The following is a 21,119-nucleotide window of genomic DNA, read 5'->3' as shown; positions in this document are numbered from 1 at the left end:
TGATAAAAAAGAGAAAGAAAAGATATTACTAAAACAAACAGCACTTCCTGGGAGGAAATTTAGTAATGGGACAGTAGACTTTGGACTGAAGGACACTGCAGACACAGGGCACCAACAAAAGCAGAGGACAAAGAGACAAGAGGTAGAAGGGCAGGTCACAAAGGAAGATTTAAAGAAAGAGATTAGCTCAGTTTCTTCCCTGATCCCCATCCCACCCTAACCCACTATCTGTATTATATATACAACATAGCTTTCTGATTACCAAAACCTTTCAAACATATGAAAATTTCATGTTTTTATAACTGCCCATTTTAATTGCTCAATGTTCCTCTTTCAGGTAAAGCATTATTGTACAAAGTAACAGAAATGTATACATATTTTTAAATATTTCATTTGTGAGAGAATCATACTGATACTTTGTTTTTGCAACTAGAAACTGTACCATGCATGAGAACCAGTTACTTGTTCACTTACTAAGGAAGATACCAATGCTGAACTGGATACACTGGAGACTTTATCCACAATGGCCTGTTTCATGTATCTTTCAATGGCCTGCAACATTGTTCCCTGAGAACATTCATAAAGAAAAAGCGGTTGAAGCAGAACATTTTCATCCAAAACTACCACTTCAAAATAATTTACAAAAACAAGTCACATATTTGTCTCTGTGCAAATATTTAGAATGCATTAAAAGGCTTATCATATAATAATCAGATCCCAGAGGGCAAAACCCAGACAACCAAGTGGCAGCTTTAAGAAGGAACATTTGGGGGCTTCCCTGGTGGCGCAGTGGTTGAGAGTCCATCTGCCGATGCAGGGGACAGGGGTTCGTGCCCCGGTCCGGGAAGATCCCACGTGCCGTGGAGTGGCTGGGCCCATGACCCGTGGCCGCTGAGCCTGTGCTCCGCAATGGGAGAGGCCACAACAGTGAGAGGCACGTGTACCACAAAAAAAAAAAAAAGAAAAAAAGAAGGAACATTTGTAAGGAAGAGGAATTAACTGTTCCACAATGAAATAAACTATCTCAAAATGAAGAATCCCAGTTCGGAAGAAATACACAAGTAGAGGCTGAACCTATCAGGGATATTATAAAAGAAATTCCTAAATGGGGATGCTTTTAAAGTCCTGAAGGTACCTCTACGTGTAGGGCACGTATTTTATATGGATCCCAGAGAGTCCTATAATCAACTGTAATCTCTGATTATTTTAGATTCATAAGAAATTAAATGTGCAATATGCTACTATACTGAGTCCTCAATAGGAAATCCTCTGAAAATAAAGTTCTTTTTAATTTATCTGGAAGAAAGCTTAGCACTGGGAAGGTGGTGGCAGGTAAGTAAGGATGCATAAACACACCAAGATCGATACTTAGATGAAGAGTCTTAGCTAGCCCTGGAATGGTCAAGTCTTATGGTATCAATTTAATGCTAAAAGCAAAAGCAACCACAATAAAGTAACTGAGCATTGAAAAATACTAAACCATTTCTATTACTCCTCCTAGGATCCAGACTTACCATTTAATCCTGCTCAACCTTTGAAATTTGAGAAGATTGCAAGCATATACATAAAATACACCCCATCATGAATATAGCTGAAATATTATTCAATTTGCTTGGCAATGCCCAGCCTGTCCTTCATTTTAACCTTTCCTTCTCAGAGTTCCAAGAAAGGGACAGCCTAACATACTCTATAACCTCATCCCTCCCAATACAACAGACTAAGTCAAGGTTAAACACCTGATTTGGACCCAGGTAGATAACAAGCCACTGGCTGGCTGATGGCTAATCGGATTTTTTCTCTTAAATACTTAAATGAGAGGGCTTGAGCCTGGTAAATGATGGATCGTAATAGTAAATATCTGAGAATCTTGCTGCTGAGTTCCTTAGAGCTGCCCTATTTCTTGTTCTGGTTGTAAGCTTTACCTCAAATTCTGAGAGATTTGTATTTTGTAAGAAAGATTTTTTTTTTTTTAAAGCTAAATTCGAATGGGTTTTTGTCTCCTGCAAGCAATGTGCCCTGACTATGACAAAAGTCCACGAGGGTAAATATAGAGAGAAATAGAATAATCTAAATAAACAAAAGGAAAAAACAATCTAAAAGAAAAAAGAACCTGGAGCCACAAAAGCCTTTCTGGTGGTCATGTTTCTCTTCTGCTGATGATTCACAAAGTCAGACAGGGAATCCTACTAAATTTACATGGCCACCTGCAGATAAACATAGGTCCCCTTTGACACCTCAGTAAAACAAAGAACTTACATCAGTGATTCTGCAGAGAGCCCTGATGGCTGGGCCTCGGTACACATCTTCCTTTCCAGTCATGTCCTTAGTCAGACTGAGAAAAATCAAATTGGTTACCATAAGATTAAAGTTTTCTCTTTTGTGGAGTCCACCCCTTGCTAATTCCACTTGTCCCCATAATTATCTTAATACAACTACCGATTAAACAAGTATTTACTGCATGCCTTCCTTGGATAAATATAAAAACTATTGGGTAGAAGACTATTTTAAATCTTAAGAATACAGCAGTGAGTTGGTGGGAATGTAAACTGATACAGCCACTATGGAGAACAGTATGAAGGTTCCTTAAAAAACTAAAAATAGAACTACCATATGACCCAGGAATCCCACTACTGGGCATATGCCCTGAGAAAACAACAATTCAAAATGAGACATGTACCACAATGTTCACTGCAGCACTATTTACAATAGCCAGGACATGGAAGCAACCTAAGGGTCCACAGACAGATGAATGGACAAAGAAGGTGTGGCACATATATACAACGGAATATTACTCAGCCATGAAAAGAAACGAAATTGAGTTATTTGTAGTGAGGTGGATGGACCTAGAGTCTGTCATACAGAATGAAGCAAATCAGAAAAACAAATACGGTAATGGTATCACATATATATGGAATCTAAAAAAAAATTTAAAAATTGGTACTGATGAACTTAGTGGCAGGACAGGAATAAAGATGCAGACATAGAGAATGGACTTGAGGACATGGGGTGGGGGAAGGGTAAGCTGCGACGAAGTGAGAGAGTAGCACGGACATATATACACTACCAAACGTAAAACAGAGCTAGTGGGAAGGAGCCACATAGCACAGGGAAATCAGCTAGGTGCTTTGTGACCACCTAGAGGGGTGGGATAGGGAGGGTGGGAGGGAAGCAGATATTGGGATATATGTATACATAGAGCTGATTCACTTTGTTACACAGCAGAAACTAACACAACATTGTAAAGCAATTATACTCCAATAAAGATGTAAAAAAAAAAAAAAAAAGAATACGGCAGTAAGGAAAACAAAGTCTTTGCCTTCATGGAGCTTACATTCCAGTGGGAAAAGAGATATTAATCACATAAACTAAATATATAAATAATTTTAGATACTGATTACTGGCATAAAAAGCAGACAATTATATAGAGAGCCTCAGGCTGAAATCCCCCAAAATCCCAAAAACTCATCAGACTTAAAAATAACTCTTTAAAAGAAACTGACTAAAATGATTACTTCATGAGGTCTCGCTCTCACAGGAATGGCTTTCTAAAATAATTGTCAATGGTTTCAGACCTTTCTGTGGAGCTGCAAAAACAGGCAGAGGAGCGTGGACTGAGCTACAAAATTTCATGGCCGTAATTTTAAAAGGTTTTTAACCTTTAGATTGTTCACTCTTTTACCCTTCCTTCTCTTGTCCTCTGTGCATTTATACTACCCTCAAACTGACTATCCACCTCTTCCCTCACCCAACTTCCCTCACATAATCCAAAACAGCCTCCAACTCCAACTCACTCCATTAGGGCACCAAGAGGAGAAAGTTGTGAATAACGGACAGTCCTTCAATTTCGTTCATTTTTCAATTATTAGGTAGAGTATTTCACTCATATAACAATCCATTTTCAAAGTATTCAGAAAGGTATAAAACATAAAGTCTAAGTCTCTCCTCACCCACCCTAGCCTGTAGTGCCACTCAACTGGAGACAGTCATTGTGAACAGTTGCTTAAAGTTTTCTTAAGAAAGTTCTTAAAATATATGCAACCACAGAGACTTTTTAAAATGCCATGCCAATGGATCACCACTCTTCTGGTACCTTCAATCTTACTTAGTAATATAACTCGAAAATCTTTCCTTATAGGCAGATGTTTTAAAATTTTAGATATTTATATATATTAAAATATCTAAATAGTATATCTAAAATATGTTTTTAATGGTAGCACAGATTTCCATTGTTTGGGGATAAATAATTTATCAACCAGTCTTTTTTACAAATATTTGCATTTTTCCAATTAGATTGAAAAACTGAGGCTTGGCAGTTTGGTTCCTGAGTCCTCTCTCCTTGGCTTGCTGATGGCATGGAAGTAGCCATAGTAATGCATAAACAAAAAGGCATGGCTACGTTCCAGTAAAACTTTATTTACAAAATGAGGCAACAGTTTTGGCCATGGGCCATAGTTTGCCAACCCCTGCTCTGTACTTCTGTTTAGCTTGGGCTGCCCTGACAGCAAAGGCTTACATACAGATAGTTTATTTGGGAGTGTGTTCGAGGGAGAAGTAAAAGATAAGGAAGTAAACAAAGGAGGAGGGAAAGTCAACCCAAAGAAGTTTTCTCTAGTGTGTCACTGCCACAAGCAACTGGTTATTTAATGACCAATCTTCTGAGGAGCTTAATGAAATACATCTCAGAAACCACACATTCAAGGGATGAAAAGGAAAGAATTTATCCACTAGCTCTTAGCCCCTGGTAGAGATTTCACCCTGGAGTGTTAACTCCCCATTCTCTTAACATTCACATGTTAACTCACACATGTGAGTTCAGTGAGTGTGCAAGAAATTGCAGGGCAGGAAGCAAAACGCACAGGACATGCTTGAAGTGAGGCACTATCGATGCTAGTGAGCTGGACCCTACATGGCAATGTTGACCACAGCCACAGCTGGAACAAAAGATGAGGCTGAGGAAACGGGAGGTTGCTCAAAAGTGGCACCCAATACAGCCCACCTTTTGCACCCCTCACATTTGAATATGTCTTCCATTGAATCTAATCTATCACTGAGTCTTCAAGCTGGTAACCATCCACTATTTCTACAAGAGACTGGAAGATGAGTAGAACATGGTACAACCCATACTGCTACAACACATTTCAAAGCCATAATTGATAATCATCATCTCCTTCCTATAACCACCCATTCTTTATTACCCTCACTCTTGGCCAGCACTTCATCTCATCTTGGTGATGTGTCTGGTAGGTGACTCAAACCTTTATCCCAAGGGATCTGAGCCTTTGTTGGATTTACCCTGGTTGGACCATTGGTTGTTCCCTAGTCCCTAGTCAACATTTTCCCATGCGTGAACGCACAAAAATATACTCAAGTGAATACCTTGAATTCTAGATACAGTCCTGTCACCTTTATATAGAAACAACCCTAGATCCTGATAGGGATCAAGGTCAGTTACCTCTACAAGTATAGCAGCTCCTTTCATTACCTGCTAGTCTACTAGCATGAAGAACACAAAGTGACCCAATAGGAGTCATCATTTCAAGTGTGCAAACTGGCTCACTTCCTGCCCCACGGTTGCTCTGACTCTGCAGTGTGGGATGCCTTAGGTTGCCAACCTGTTACTCAGACATGTAGAATCCAGAAGTGTGGGATGTTTCTGTGCTGGAGACAATCCACAACCCACGGGAACCAGGAGTCAATGGGTTAAATGCTTCCCCCTTTTCACCCCTTGAAAACATTGTCCCCTGGGAACCGGGACCTCTAATCCACATTCGCGGTGAGAATGGGAAGCATAAATTCTACAAGTGAGTCACTGGGAGTGAGGGTTAGAGGAGCCAGTCCTACTTCCACCTCTTGATTTCTGGACCTGCCTATTCTATTTCTTGGTGACAGTACCATACACTGGCAATCGATTCAATGGATATATGGCATCTTGGAGGAGAATTCCCCAACCTCACAGAGTCCTTCCTCCAACCTACTACCTCAGCTGAGCATTCAATAGGCCATCTTATCATAGCATCAGGCTGTCTGCTCCTAGGTGAAGCACAATATAATAAAACTACTCATCTCCCGCCCAGTCACGAGCCCACCATCACTCCGCTTTTGCCATAAAATGAATGGCAATGTCATGTAGGATACCATGACAATAAATTAAGAATAACTGTTTATACCACAACTTGGCCCTACTGCAAACCCCTGGTTTATTCTATCTATATTTTATGGTGTTTGGGTCATGCAATTTAAAAAAATTATGTAGTCAAATTTATCAATCCTTTCTATTGCCTTTGGATTTTAGTCATAATTACGAAACTTTTCCCTACACCAAGGTTAAAGAAGAATATACTCATGTTTTCTTCTAGTACTTGCATGGTTTCATTTTTTAAAATTTATACTCATCTTTTTAGAGTTTACTCATGTATATGATGTGAAACACATATCTAATTTTATCTTTTTCTAAGTGGCTACTCAGTTGTCCCAGAAACATGTATTAAAAAGTACACGCTGGGCTTCCCTGGTGGCGCAGTGGTTGAGAGTCCGCCTGCCGATGCAGGGGACGCGGGTTCGTGCCCTGGTCCGGGAAGATTCCACATGCCGCGGAGCGGCTGGGCCCGTGAGCCATGGCCGCTGAGCCTGCACGTCCGGAGCCCGTGCTCCGCAACGGGAGAGGCCACAACGGTGAGAGGCCCGCGTACCGCAAAAAAAAAAAAAAAAAAAAAAAAAAGTACACGCTGGGGCTTCCCTGGTGGCACAGTGGTTGGGAGTCCACCTGCCGATGCGGGAGACGCGGGTTCGTGCCCTGGTCCGGGAGGGTCCCACATGCCGCGGAGCGGCTGGGCCCGTGGGCCGTGGCCGCTGGGCCTGTGTGTCCGGAGCCTGTGCTCCGCGGCGGGAGGGGCCGCAGTGGTGAGAGGCCCGCATACCGCAAAAGAAAAAAAAAAAAAAAGTACATGCTTACCCCAGTGATTAGAGATGCCACCTTTGTCATATACTAAGTTTGCATGTGTCCTTGGGTCTAATTCTGTACTTTCCATTTGTATCAGAGAATTCTGAAAAATGTAGATCAGCACGGCCGAGCTGACACTTTACACAGTCATCACACAATTTTACTCCACTGGTCTCTTTGTCTATTCACGTGTCAGTACCACACTGTTGTAACTGTACAGGCCTTAGTATTTCACTGACTGGTAGAGCTAGTCCTTCCTCACGGTTTTCCCTTTTTCAGTTATTTCCTGGCTATTCTTTTTTTTTTGGGGGGGGGGGCGCAGAAGTGAAGGCCACAACCCTAAGATCCAGGAACAGGGTGCCTGCCTAAGACAGCCTTAATTAGAACAAAGAACAGCCTCCCACCCCTACCAGCCCACTGCACTGAGGGATAAGTAAGTAACCTGCAAGAGAACAACCCTCTCTGAGGGGCTGGGGGAAGAAAATACCAAAAGCTGAGGGCAATCATTGAAAAAAAAAAAAACTCTGTCTCACCAGCCCTCAACCTAAACATAGGGTATTACTAGAGGAATTTGAAGCCAAGCTTGGGGAGCACTGAGCGTTACAAGAGCAACAAGAAACCAAACCCAGTCCAAGCTCTGGTAAGCTGTAAGCTCTGATCTCTCTTTAGGTTTTGAGCCAGTTGGTTACTCTGAGATATGTGTCAGCACTCTAAAGGATTCAGATAAATTACTGAACTTGCTATTTGTTCAGCCCCCTTTTCATGGAAACATTGGACATAATGCTCTTTCCAAATCTCTATACCCCAAAAGCCTCCATTTAACTTTTGCTTCATTTCACCTGGGTTAATATCTAGAAGTGAACGAACTGGATCTTATGGTAGGTTCATGTTTAACTTTTTAAGAAACTGCAAAAATGTCTTCTAACATGATTTCACCACTTTACATTCCTACCGGAGATCCAATTCCTCCTCATCCTTAGTAATATTTGCTAAAGTCAGTCTATTTAATTTTTAGTCGATTGAAAGATGTATAGTGGTATCTCATTGTGGTTTTAAACTGAATTTCCCTAATGACTAAGAAGGTTGAACATCTTTTCATTTGCTTTATTTGCCATGTATATGTCTTCTTTAGTGGTGTCTATTCAGATTTTACACGTTTTATTGTATTGTTTTCTCATTATTAAATTTTGAAAGCTCTTTATATGCCCTAGATACTAGTCCTTTATTATATATAATTTATAAGTATTTTCTTCCACTCTGTGGTTTGTCTTTTTGTTTTCTTTATGGATCAAGCTTTTGACGTTGTATCTCAAAAATCTTTGCTTAATTCAAGGTCACAAGGATTTTTCCATATGTTTTCTTTCAGAGGTTTTGTAGCTTTAGGTTTTATATTTAGGTCCATAGACCTTAGAAGAAAAAAAAAGGCTACAGATTAAATCTTTAAGCTTTTTCATGTCTGAAATTGCTTTTATGCCAACTGTTTTTGAAAGCTATTTTTGCTGGACACAGAATTCTGGGCTAACAATTGTGCTTTTTGTTTTCTTTCAGTACTACAAAGATGTAGTATCATTTCCCTTCAGCCTAAAACACTTCATTTAATATTTCCTTCAGAGTAGGTCTGCTGGTGACAAATACTCTTGATTTACCTTCATCTGAGGAAGTCTTTATTTCACTTTCACTCCTGAAAGATATTTTTTGTGGATACAGAATACTGGGTTGTCATTTCCTTTTGCTTCAGCACTTAAACGACGGTGTTCCACCATCTTCCGAAATGTGTTTTCTGATGAGAAATCCACAGTATTTTTTCAAAATATTTATTTATTTATTTGGTTGCACCAGGTCTTAGTTGTGGCAGGTGGATTCCTTAGTTGCAGCATGTGGGCTCCTTCGTTGCGGCTCCAGGGCTCCTTCAGTTGAGGCTCGCAGGCTCCTTAGTTGCAGCACGTGGGCTCCTTAGTTGCAGCAGGTGGGCTCCTTAGTTGCAGCTAGCCAGCTCTTTAGTTGCAGCACACAGGCTCCTTAGTTGTGGCATGCAAACTCTAAGCTGCAGCACGCGTGTGGGATCTAGTTCCCCGACCAGGGATCAAACCCAGGCCCCCTGCATTGGGAGCGTGGAGTCTTATCCACTGCGCCACCAGGGAAGTCCTCCCACAGTATTTTAAACTGGAGTTTCCTTATATGTAATGAGTTATTTTTCTCAAACTGCTTTCAAGGGTTATACTTTATCTTTGGTTTTCAGCAGTTTCCTTATGATCTGGGTGTGGATTCCTTTGAGTTTATCTTGCATATGCTTCACTGAGCTTCTTGAATCTGTAAAGTTATGTCTTTCCCCAAATTTGGAAGTTTTCAGCTATAATTTCTTCAAAAATTTTCTGCACCAATCCCTCTCTCCTCTTCTTCAGGGACTCCAATGACATGAACGTAAGACCCTTTGATACAGTCCCATGGGTCAGTGGGGCTGTGTATTTTTGTTTTCCATCTTTTTTCTCTTTATTCTTAATTGGAATTATTTCTACTGAATTACTTTCAAGTTCACCGACGCTTTCCTCTGACATCTCTATCCTACTATTGAGCCCAGCCAATGAATTTTTTATTTTGCATGTTGTACTTTGTAATTTCTAAAATTTTCAGTTGGTTCTTTTCTATATATATAGTTCTCTGCTGAGAATTTCTACTCTTCTATTCATTTCAAGAGTGTTCACCTTTATGGAGCACGGTTGTATCAGCTGCTTTCAAGTCTTTAACAATCCCAACATCTAGATAATAACCAGGTTGGCATCTATTGATTATCTTTTCCCTTGAGAACTGGTCAGACTTTCCTGGTTGACTCATTTTGGATTGTATCTGGAGATTCTGAATACTATGTCATGAGACTCTGAGTCCTGTTAAAAGCCTCTGAGGAATGCTGACTTTCGTTTTACCAAGCACTCAAGGCAGTTTCAGATCGCAAGTTCTGTGTGGCCTTCTGTGCATGTCATTTCTCCCACACTCTCTGGCTCTCAAGGACTCCTTTTCCCAGTTCTTCTCACTAGAAATATGAGATTCTCTCAGAGTTTTAGCTCCCTATGCTACTGCACAATTCTTTGGAAGCGAGCCCTCAAGAAAAAGAGATAAAAGAAGGAAGGAAAAAAAGAATACAGTTGACCCGTGAACAATGCAGGGGTTAGGGGTGCCAACCCTCCACACAGTCGAAAATCTGAATATAACTTATATTCAGCTCTCCCTATACGTGGTTCCTCAGGATCCATGTGTAAGTGGACCTGCACAGCTCAAAACTCCTGTTGCAAGGGTCAACTGTAATGTGGATTTCCCCCCACTCTTCACACGCCAGGGGCCCATTTTCTCAGAGACAGGTCTTATCTCAGGGTTTCACGTGTCTGAAATACTGCTGTCACGTCATAGTAGTGTGTTCCACAACTAGGGCTGGCCTCAAGGCAGGACCAGAAAGTAAACAAAAAAAACAATAACAAACAAGGATTCTCCCCCATGCTCTCCAGCTTACAGGGGTCTTTTCTTTAACTTGTGCTCAGGCTAGAGAGATGGGCTTCTGCCTTTGTTGACTCCTCCCACTGTACAGTTCTCCCATTAGCCTGCTCTTGGGTCAAACGTGGGGTATAAAGAGGAAAAATAAACATGAAACTCACTGTTACCACACTGGTTATTCATTAATTACTGTTTTCTCTCCTCAAATTCACTGTTATTATTCCGTTTTCAAAGGCCCCGGGTAGTCACTTTCTGTACTTTTGTCCACAGGTTTTTGTTGTGATCATTGGGAGACACGGCCTGCCCCTTACTCCATCTTGGCTAGAATCTAAAGTCCCCTGACTTTCCCTTTTACTCACTGGTGTTCATTTCATTAGGCTTTGGAGAAAGGAGTTTTATGACTTGGCATCATTTTCATGATTTTCTCTCAAAATTTTTCCACAATTTCATTTTAAAAGAGAATTAAGTATGAATCCAAATAAATCAGGGCAGTCTGCTTGTCGACTGGGCAGGAAAGAGGCAGGAAAGAGGCAGGACACAGAAAGGTTTCTCAACTCCCATTAAACCCACAGTGATGGTTAATTTTCTGTGTCAACTTCACCGAGTTAAGGGATGCCCAGATAACTGGTCAAACATTATTTCTGGGTGTGTCTATGAGTGCGCTTCCAGAAGACTGGCATTTGAATCAATAAGCTGAATAAAGAAGATCACCCTCACCAATAGGAATGGGCATCACGCAATCAGTTAGGAGCCTGAATAGAATAAAAAGGCAGAGGAAGGGAGTATTTGCTCTCTGCTTGGGCTGGGACATCCATCTTCTCCTGCCCTGGGAAATTGGGACTCCTGGTTCCCAGGCCTTCAGGTCTGGTCTGGAACTATACCACTGGCTTTGCTGGGCCTCCAGTTTACACAGAGCAGATTATGAGGCTTAGCCTCCATAACTGCGTGAGCCAATCCTTCATAACAAATCTCTTTCTATATATCTATATATAGCCTATTAGTTCTGTTGTCTGGGGAAACCCAACTAATACACCCATATTTCTCCACTTCTTCATATGTGTGACTGCTGTCTTGAGAAAGACAAATAATCCTTATGATTTCAGCCCCCTTAACTGAAGTGAGAAAATGGATTATCCTGTGCTTAATTCATGAAACAAACTTTTACTGTGGGTCTAATACATGCAAGGCACTTTTCTAAGAATGTTACAAAGTCATATATGATATAATTTTTGCTCTCAAGGAACTAACAGTACAGAGGGTAGAAAAACATGTAAACAAATCATTACAGCACAATGTACTAAACACTAGAATAGAGGTTAAAACAAAGTGTTATAAGAACAGCAGAAGAGACAATGACTAACCTGTCAAGAACAGGAAAGTCAATACGTAAAATGATGTTTGAGCTTTGTGGAAAAGGAAATAGGATAAATGCAGGCACAGGGAGAAACATGTACAGTGATACAGAGTATCAAATAGCATGATGACTTTGGGAAATGGCAAAAGCATTGATGTGAACCCCAGGGAATGCCCATATTTAGGGTGACAGGCAGAATAAAACAGCCACTTCTGTGGAAGAATAAAATGGAATAATCAGAGATGGGAGGAAATTCAGGACTATGGTTGTGAAAGCCAAAGACGGTAGAACTTCAGGGAGCGTTTAACCATATTAAAACTAAGAGAGAGGTCAATTAAAATACAGACTGAAAAATCAGCTTTGGGATCTTGCAATTAAGAGATTACTGGAAATCTTTGAGAGAGAAGTTTCACTACAGTGGTGGCTAAGTCAGATTAGAATAGTATCTCATTTCCTTTCTTGCTCTACACCAAGTCCTGGCAGACATAACGTCAGGGACAGCAGCACCATTCAAATAGAAAAGTTGTTTCGGGCTTGCATGTTTCTTACCAAGTCTATGGATGGTCTTAGCTTCTTAGTTCCCTCAGGAAGCTAAGTATTATCCTCCCCCTGCCCAAATCCTCACATTATTCCCACAATTGATATCAAAACTGCCTGCCAGACAGCCGTTTCTACAGCCCCTTTATTTCTTCCTAAACCATGGGCTATGAACGTTCTTTTGATTTTCTGAGACTAGGGACGTAACTAATCACATACTGAAACCCATTCCCCCATGCTACTCCCCATGTGAGTGATGGGTCATTCCTCAGGACTCATTTCCAGAATTCTAAGCAATCTTCAGATGCAGCTTTTCACTGGTGAGTCTCATCAGACAGGGGTAGAACAGTATAACCAGATTGTCAATATACTTGACCATCCTTAAGCCACTAACTAAATCTCTTCATGTTTTTCTTTTTTTAACTGAGTTGTAATTTATATACAATAAAAATGCCAGCTTAAGTGTTCAGTTAGATGGCAATTGTGATCACTCATATAACCTTTACCCAAAATAAAATACTGAACACTTCCATCACCTCAGAAAGTTCCCTCATGACCACTTCCAGTCAGTCTCCTCCAACCTACCAGACTTCCGGTTTCTGTCACAACTGAGTTTCGACTGGTCTTAGAGTTTATATAGATAGAATCATCCAGCATGTATTCTTTTGTGTCTGTTTTCTTTTGCTCCAGCATATTATTTTAGGAATGTATCTGTGTTGTTGCTTGAAACAGCAATTTGTTCCTTTTTATTGCTGAGTAGTGATCCACTGTATTAATATATAACACGGTTGGTTTAACCATTTTCCTGCTGATGAACTTTGGGGTTGTTTCTGGTTTAGGGCTACCACAAAGCTGCTATGAAATTCTTATACAGGCTTTTCTGTGGCCAAAGATTTTCATTTTCTTGGGTAAATACTTAGCAGTGGAATTACTGGCCACAGGGTAGGTATATATTTAACTTTATAAGAAACTGACAAACGTTTTCTGTGGTGGTTGTATCATTCATTCTACATTCCCACCTACAATGTAGGAGAGCTTCAACTGTTCCATACACCAAGTTCCATACTTGGTATTAGAGCAGGCTTGTTGATTTGGGTACTGTCAGGCTTTTCTATTTTAACCATTTTAGTGAGTATGAAAAGGTATCTCCCTGAGGTTTCAATCTTTATTTCCTTGATGACTAATAATATTGAGAACACTTCCATGTGCTTATTGGCTATCTGTATATACTCTTTTGTGAAGTGTCTGCCTTTAGGTTTTCTCAATATCCATGATTTCTTACCAAGCTAACACAATTGTCTCTGCATGTAGAATGGTCATCTAATATATTAGTTTTCTATTCCTGCTAAAACAAATGACCACAATTAGTGGCTTAAAACAACAAAAATGTATTTATTATCTTACAGTTAGTTCTATGGGCTAGAATTCCAACTTAGGTCTCACTGGGCTAAAATCATCGTGTCAGCAGGGCTGCATCCATCTCATACGCAAAATAATATTCACCCTATCCCAAGATCCCCCCCAAATCAACACATTATAGCATCAACTCAAAGTCCAAAATCTCAGGACTTCCCTGGCAGTCCAGTGGTTAAGACTCCATCTTCCAATGCAGGGGACACAGGTTCAATCCCTGGTTGGGGAGCTAAGATCCCACGTGCCATGCGGTGCAGTCAAAAAAAAAAAAAACACAAAAAAACTCCAAAATCTCACCCAACTCAAAAGTCCCAATCTTATCATCAAAAATCATCTAAATCAGGGATGGGTGAGATTGGGTATAATTTATCCTGAGGCAAAATTCCTCTCCATGCATGGACATGTGAAACTAAAAAACAAGTTCCCTGCTCTGAAAAACAAAGATGGGACTGCCATAGGATAACACATACAGACGTTCCAGTTCAAAAAGAAAAAATGGAAGGATAAAAAAAGAGTTACTGTTCCCAAGCAATTCTGAAATCCAGCCAGGCAAACTGCAAGAGGTTTCAAGTCGTGGCAGAATTCACTATGGTTCTCAGCTCTACATTATGGGCCTCCGCCCTCTGAGCCATCCTTCCTTTTTATAAAGGGCAGCTTGTGTTTAAAGCTGAGGAGTCTTATCAGCCTGTCTCCTGCCTGTAGAATTTTGGGGCTCTGATAGCCTTCTTCCACTTCACCTCTCTGTTCCTTTCAGTCCAAGCTGGCAGTGTTTCTGCTGGTATAAGATTCTCAAGAGCCTTGTGGGACTACCATATACGTACAGAGACTCCACTAGACAAGAGGCTCCTCCACAGATCTTGCCTAGATAATCCCATCTCTATTTTTGGCTTCTGCTTAGATGCTGAGGGAATCTATGAGTCACACCCTTCATCTCTCAGTGTTTTGTGTGAGTGAATGCACTGACCTTTAAATCTTTCTGAGGTTTCAGGAAAAGGCTGTAGAGTAACTCTGATTTTTTCTCTAGAGAAGGCTTTCCCAACACACATCTCTTGATTTTAGCATCCTTTGCCATTTTGGTAGGCTGACAATTTCCAAAATCAACAACTCCTGGTTTATTTTTGTTTTTGAGATGTAATTGACATAAAACATTATATTAGTTTCAGGTGTACAACATAACCATTTGGTATTTATCAAGATCTCCTGGTTCATGTTTAACAGGTCTCTCCTCAATTTATTACCCTACTCTCAAATTTTACTACAAGTGGCAAAAAGAAACCAAGCCACACCTCAACATTCTGCTTGGAAATGTCAGTTAAATATCCAAATTCATTGCTTACAAGCCCTGCTTTCCACCTATCTGCAGGATACAATGCCACTAAGCTTTCTGCCACAATATAACAAGGATCCCCTTCCCTCCAGTTTCTAATACCTTCCTCATTTTCTTCTGAGCCCTCACCAGCAACACCTTTAACGTCCATATTTCTATGAAGTCTGTTCACAATGCTGTATGATAAATGTTTTCTCTATCCTGCTCCTCACTTCCAAGTCTAGCAGAGTCATTAACGCCCATATTTCTACCAGTTTGTTCAAGGCAGTGTAGGCTTTTTCTATCATGTTCCCCAAAACTCTTCCAGCACCTGCTCACTGCCCAATTAAAAAGCCACTTCCACATTTTTAGGTATTTGTTACAGCAGCACCCCACTTCCAGGTACCAAAGTCTCTATTAGGATTTTTTTCTAGTTTTGAGATATAAGTGACATATAACATTGTGTAACTGTACGGTATACAATGTATTGATTTGATACACTTAAATACTGCAAAAATCTGTTAGTTTTCTATTGCTGCTGTAAATTACCACAGACTTAGAGGCTTAAGACAACATTCATTTATTTACCTTACAGTTCTGTAAGGTGAGGTCCAACACAGGTCTCACTGGGCTAAAATCAAGGTGTCAGCAGCAAGGCATTCCTTTCTGGAGGCTGTAGGAGTAAATCCATTTCCTTGCCTTTTCCAGCTTCCAGACATCACCCATATTCCTTGGCTTATGGCTCCCTTCCACCATCTCCAAATCCAGCAACAACAGTGCATCCCTCTGAACCAGCTTCCATCATCGCATCTCTTTACTGACCCTTTTCTTCTGCCTCCCTCTTCTACTTTTAAGGACCCTTATCCTTATATTGGGCCCACCTGGATAATCCAGGATACTCTCCTATCTGCTGATTAGCAACTTTAATTCCCCTTTGCCATGTAATGTAACATATTCACAGGTTCTAGGAATTAGGACAGGGATATCTTGGGGGTGGAGGGGGCATTATTCTGCCTACTACATCTACTAATTACTTAAAACGAAGGAGAAGCAAACCATGATTCAAAGCGGCCTAACAGGACTCAGATGGAAGTATTAACAGCTAAACAAAGGAACGAAACACCCTCAATCAACAGTTGATTAATCTATTTTTAATTTTTCCAATATTTAGTGAATCTAGCAATCTAAGTGAAGATTTTTTTGTTTTGTATTTGTGCCACACACTGTTAGCTGACTAATCCGATACCCATTTTTAATCCCCTCCCTTCTCCCAAGCCTGCCCCTTGGGCTATAAAAGCTATATACTCACTTTCCTGACCTCCTAACGTTAGTCATAACGCAGTTGTGCCAAATAAAATCTAAAAATTGCCTTGGGAAAAGCTTTTGCATACCTGATAAAAGGGGCAGACAGCACTGGCTCTCTCTGGCCCCCTTCTCGGTACCCCTCCCACCCTGAATGGTGCACTGCCAGTAATTCAGGCATCTTATTTTGCAATAATGTGAGGATGTCCCAAAGAATTTAAGAGACACCAGCCCTGACACTATTGAACTACTGAACCAACACCAGCTACTCTGTGCTTATTTTGTTTGTTACTATTTAATTCTGGCTTTGTGTTATTTTCAGCTGAAAGCTTTACTAATATTATGAAACTACATTCAACACAACTGCTGGTTAAACGTAAGTACCCTCCTCCAAAACTTATTTTCTTGTACAAATACCAGATTCACTTGAATGACTTATAATTAGTAACTATTAACTACAACTATATATTAATAACTGTTAATAACTAGTTTCTAAATAACATTTGTTATATATCTTAGGACTCTGAATTATACATACTCATTCTAGGACATTTGGAAATTATCAAAAGTTTAAAGAAAATAAATAGCCACAATTCCAAACACCCAGAGATAACTTACTGGTAATATATCAGTGTATATCCAATCATATATTTTTATATACATACTTAGAATATTTTTAAAAGAGACTACAGGAAATACACAGACTTGAATCCAACTTTCATTTAGCACTTTAAAAGAAGACTTTTCCATATCATTAAAGATGTCTCAAAAATATATTCAAAAAATTAAAATATTTCATAATATGACTAAAACATGATTAATTAGATCATTTTTAACAATGTCAGACATTCAAGTTGTTTTTTCCTTTTTGCTAGTGTAAACAGTGTTGCAATAAGCATCATTGTATATAAATATTTCTGTGCTATCTCTGATTGTTTTCTGCGGATAATTCCATAGATGTGGAATTACTGGATCAAAGGGATAAACCCTTTCAAACATTCAACAAATGCTGCCACGCTGCTTTCTAAAAAAACTGAATCAATTTATTATTCTACCTCCTGTATACAAGAATATCAATATCCCTTACAAGTATTGACTGCCTTTTTTCTTTTTTGCCAATTTGACTGGCAAAATATTATAATTTTTCAAAATTTATAAAGAACTCATAAACTCAATAGCAAAAAAAAAACAAACAATCTGATTGAAAATGGGCAGATGTGAACAGACATTTTTCCAAAGAAGACATACAGATGGCCAACAAGTACATGAGAAGATGCTCTACATCATTAATCATCAGGAAAATGTAAATCAAAATCACAATGAGCTATCACCTCACACCTGTTAGAATGGCTACTATCAAAAAGATAGAAGCAGCAAGTGTTGTTTAGGACATGAAGAAAAGGGAACTCTCTGCACTGTTGGTGGGAATGTAAATTGGTACAGCCACTATGGAAAACAGTATGGAGGTTCCTCAAAATATTGAAGTAGAACTACCATGTGATCCAGCAATTCCATTTCTGGGTATTTATCTGAAGAAAACATTAATTCAAAAAGATATATGCACTCCCATGTTCACTGCAGCATTACTTACATTAGCCAAGATATGGAAACAACCTAAGTGTCCATCAACAGATGAATGGATAAAGAAATTGGGGTACATATATGCATTGGAATATTATTCGGCCATTAAAAAACCATGAAATCTTGACATTTGTGACAACATGTACGGACCTTGAGAGCATTATGCTAAGTGAAATAAGTCGGAGAGAGACAAATACCATATGATCTCTTTTATATGTGGAATCTAAATAAATACATAAAACCAGGCTCATAGATACAGAGATCAGATTAGTGGTTTCCCAGAGGCAGGGACTGGGGGAGTGGGAGAAATGGGGGAGCTGTTTTGGGGTTTGTTTTTTTTTTAGTTTAAATAAATTGAATTTAAAAAGCACAAAAAACAAAACAAAAAAATATTGTAACTCATTCTTGAATTTTTAATTACATTTTTTGGTTACTAGTGAGAATGACTAAAGATATTTAGATCCTTTATATTGATTATTTTATGAAGTATCATTTGGAGTTTTTTTGAAGTATAAGAGTTCTTTATACATTATAGATGTTAGCCTTTTGATGTACTTGTTATATTTTTTTCATAAATCAACTATACTCTAATATAAAATAACATTTTTTTAATAAATAAATATTTTATTTCAATGTATCATTTACTTTTTAGTTTTGTTTATATATTTTTATGACATTTTAAAATGTAATCAAATCTATTAGTATTATCCTTTGTGACTTCTTTCTCTGCTTTATTAAACAGAGATGGTTTTCACATGACAACCACATTTTAGAAAAGAATGCTTTAAGACATTATGTTCTTTTCAATTCCTACTGGCTTTCTTACAGTCAAAAAGTAAAATTAACAGAAAGAGAACAACAAATACTCCACTAAATATGTAAGTATCACATCGTAGGTTTTAACTATTCACATACCTGCTTGTCACAATTATGACATCCTCAGAGATGGTAGCCATTTCTTTGATAGTAAGATAGCACATTCTTCTCAATGTTTGCTGAAAAATTATTTATAAAAGGCAAAAGGTTATTCATAAGGAAATGGTTTTTTAAACTGTTTGAAGTGAGGACCCCAAGTAAATATATTTAGAAAGCTATTCTTAAAAAGATTCTCGGGGGACTTCCCTGGTGGCGCAGTGGATAAGACTCTGTGCTCCCAACGCAGGGGGCCCAGGTTTGATCCCTGGTCCGGGAACTGGATCCCACATGCATGCCACAACTAAGAGTTTGCATGCCACAACTAAGAGTTTGCATGCCACAACTAAGGAGCCCATGTGCTGCAAGTAAGACCCGGCGCAACCAAATGAATAAATAAATACTTTAAAAAAAAAAAAAAAGATTCTCGGGCTTCCCTGGTGGCGCAGAGGTTGAGAGTCTGCCTGCCGATGCAGGGGACATGGGTTCGTGCCCCAGTCCAGGAAGATCCCACATGCCACGGAGCGGCTAGGCCTGTGAGCCATGGCCGCTGAGCCTGCGTGTCCGGAGCCTGTGCTCCGCAACGGGAGAGGCCACAACAGTGAGAGGCCCGTGTACCGCAAAAAAAAAAAAAAAAAAAGGCCTGGATGAGAAAATATTCAAAATTCTAGTATTTCCTAAACACAAGTAATTGATGCACTAACAGTAGAAGACACCTAGATGAAAATTCAAAAATTCAGTTAATTACATGGATCTTTATACAGAAGGACCCAAACTGTGACTGTGACAATGTGAGTCCAAAGACAGGTTTTTCAAAGTGCTAAAGGCTTGTCCTAGAAAATGTATTTTTAAAATTCTTTAAAAATATATACAGAGAGACATGCAGACTCTGTGTTTTCCTCAGTTCAGCATATTTTTTCTTAAGGTATTTGTGGTTGTACAACTACTATTTTCTATTATCAAGATTTCTAGATGGATACCTGGATCCAAAAGAAGTGTTAAATAAACTTTCGCCCACCCTTTCTCCTCACCTGGATCTCTGATTTTATTCATAAACACTCATACTCAATGCTCAAAGCCTTGGTTCCTCTAGCCTGTCTAGCCTCATTCTCTACCAAGTAACTTCAAATTTCTTATAAGTAGTGAAACTCAAATACATCAGACCCAGCTCCAGAGTCCAAGCTGTACAAAGGATCTGTTGGAGACTACTGAGCCCATTAAGGAACAGGCAGAACAAAGTGAGGATTCTCATGGTGATTAAACACAGAAAAAAATCACCCCAGAATGAGAAAGGCAGCATGGGGGCAGATAATGAGGCATATCACATCCATATGAAGCTACTATGAGAAGAAAGCAAAAAAAATGACAATCAAAACTTCAGAGCAGAAGAAAATTTACACTCCCCCCCCCAAGCAAAAATCTACCATGAAGCAGAATAAAACTGGAAATCCAAAAAAATTTAGCTAAAGCACAAAAGATGGAGGCTCAACACTGTTAGTCACTGGGGAAATACAAATTAAAACCACATTTCATATACCACCTCACACCCACCAAATTGGCTAAAATTAAAGAGTGACAATGTAGTGTTGACAAAGATGTGTTTTTAACAACTATACTGCCTAAACAAATACACAGAAATGCTGAATAAAACAGGAACAAAAAAATTTTAATACATAGCCAAGGGAAAATGAAGGGAAATTCACAGGTGCCAAAAATGGAAAAACACACAACTCACAGCCACAGAAGTATAAGCCCAGGGTCTTGCATAGGATAAAGTATCTAAAGTCTACAAAAGATGGATTCTAGAAGGTATATTCTTCAGGCACAGGGAAAATTATTCTAGATAATAACTCAGAAATACAGTAAGGAATGAAGAGTAAAAACAAAAAGAAAGCAGTAAACACTAACAAGACAGAATGGTATTGGCGTAAGAATGGACAAATTTATCAATGGAACAGAAAAGACAACCCAGAAATATACCCACATAAATATAGTAAACTGATCTTTGACAAAGGAGCAAAGGCAATACAATGGAGTAAAGATAGTCTCCTCAACAAATGGTGCCAGAACAACTGGATATCCGCATGCCAAAAAGATGAATCTAGACACAGACCTTACACTCTTCACAAAAATTAACTCAAAATCGACCACAGACCTAACTGTAAAATGCAAAACTATAAAATTCCTAGAAGAAAACCTAGATGATGTTGAGTATGGTGATGACTTTAGATACAACACCAAAGGCATCATCCATGAAAGAAATAATTGATAAGTCAGCCTTTATTACAATT

General features: G+C 39.3%; 1 protein-coding gene across 3 annotated transcripts in view; it reads right to left on the bottom strand.

The window, feature by feature from the left end:
• COPG2 (COPI coat complex subunit gamma 2) overlaps window positions 1-21,119 on the bottom strand; it is a 129,823-nt gene that overhangs the window by 96,002 nt on the left and 12,702 nt on the right. For all 3 annotated transcript variants that reach the window (XM_032642459.1, XM_032642461.1, XM_032642460.1), the window contains 3 exons: window positions 18,832-18,911; window positions 2,257-2,332; window positions 475-567 (listed from right to left, as the gene is read on the bottom strand). In XM_032642459.1, the coding sequence (XP_032498350.1) occupies window positions 475-567; window positions 2,257-2,332; window positions 18,832-18,911 (249 nt within the window). The remainder of the gene's footprint in view (window positions 1-474; window positions 568-2,256; window positions 2,333-18,831; window positions 18,912-21,119) is intronic.

The sequence above is a fragment of the Phocoena sinus genome, chromosome 9, assembly GCF_008692025.1.
Source record: "Phocoena sinus isolate mPhoSin1 chromosome 9, mPhoSin1.pri, whole genome shotgun sequence".
Classification (NCBI taxonomy): domain Eukaryota; kingdom Metazoa; phylum Chordata; class Mammalia; order Artiodactyla; family Phocoenidae; genus Phocoena; species Phocoena sinus.
The sequence above is the reverse complement of the archived record's forward strand: the minus strand, read 5'-3'. Positions and strand labels throughout refer to the sequence as shown.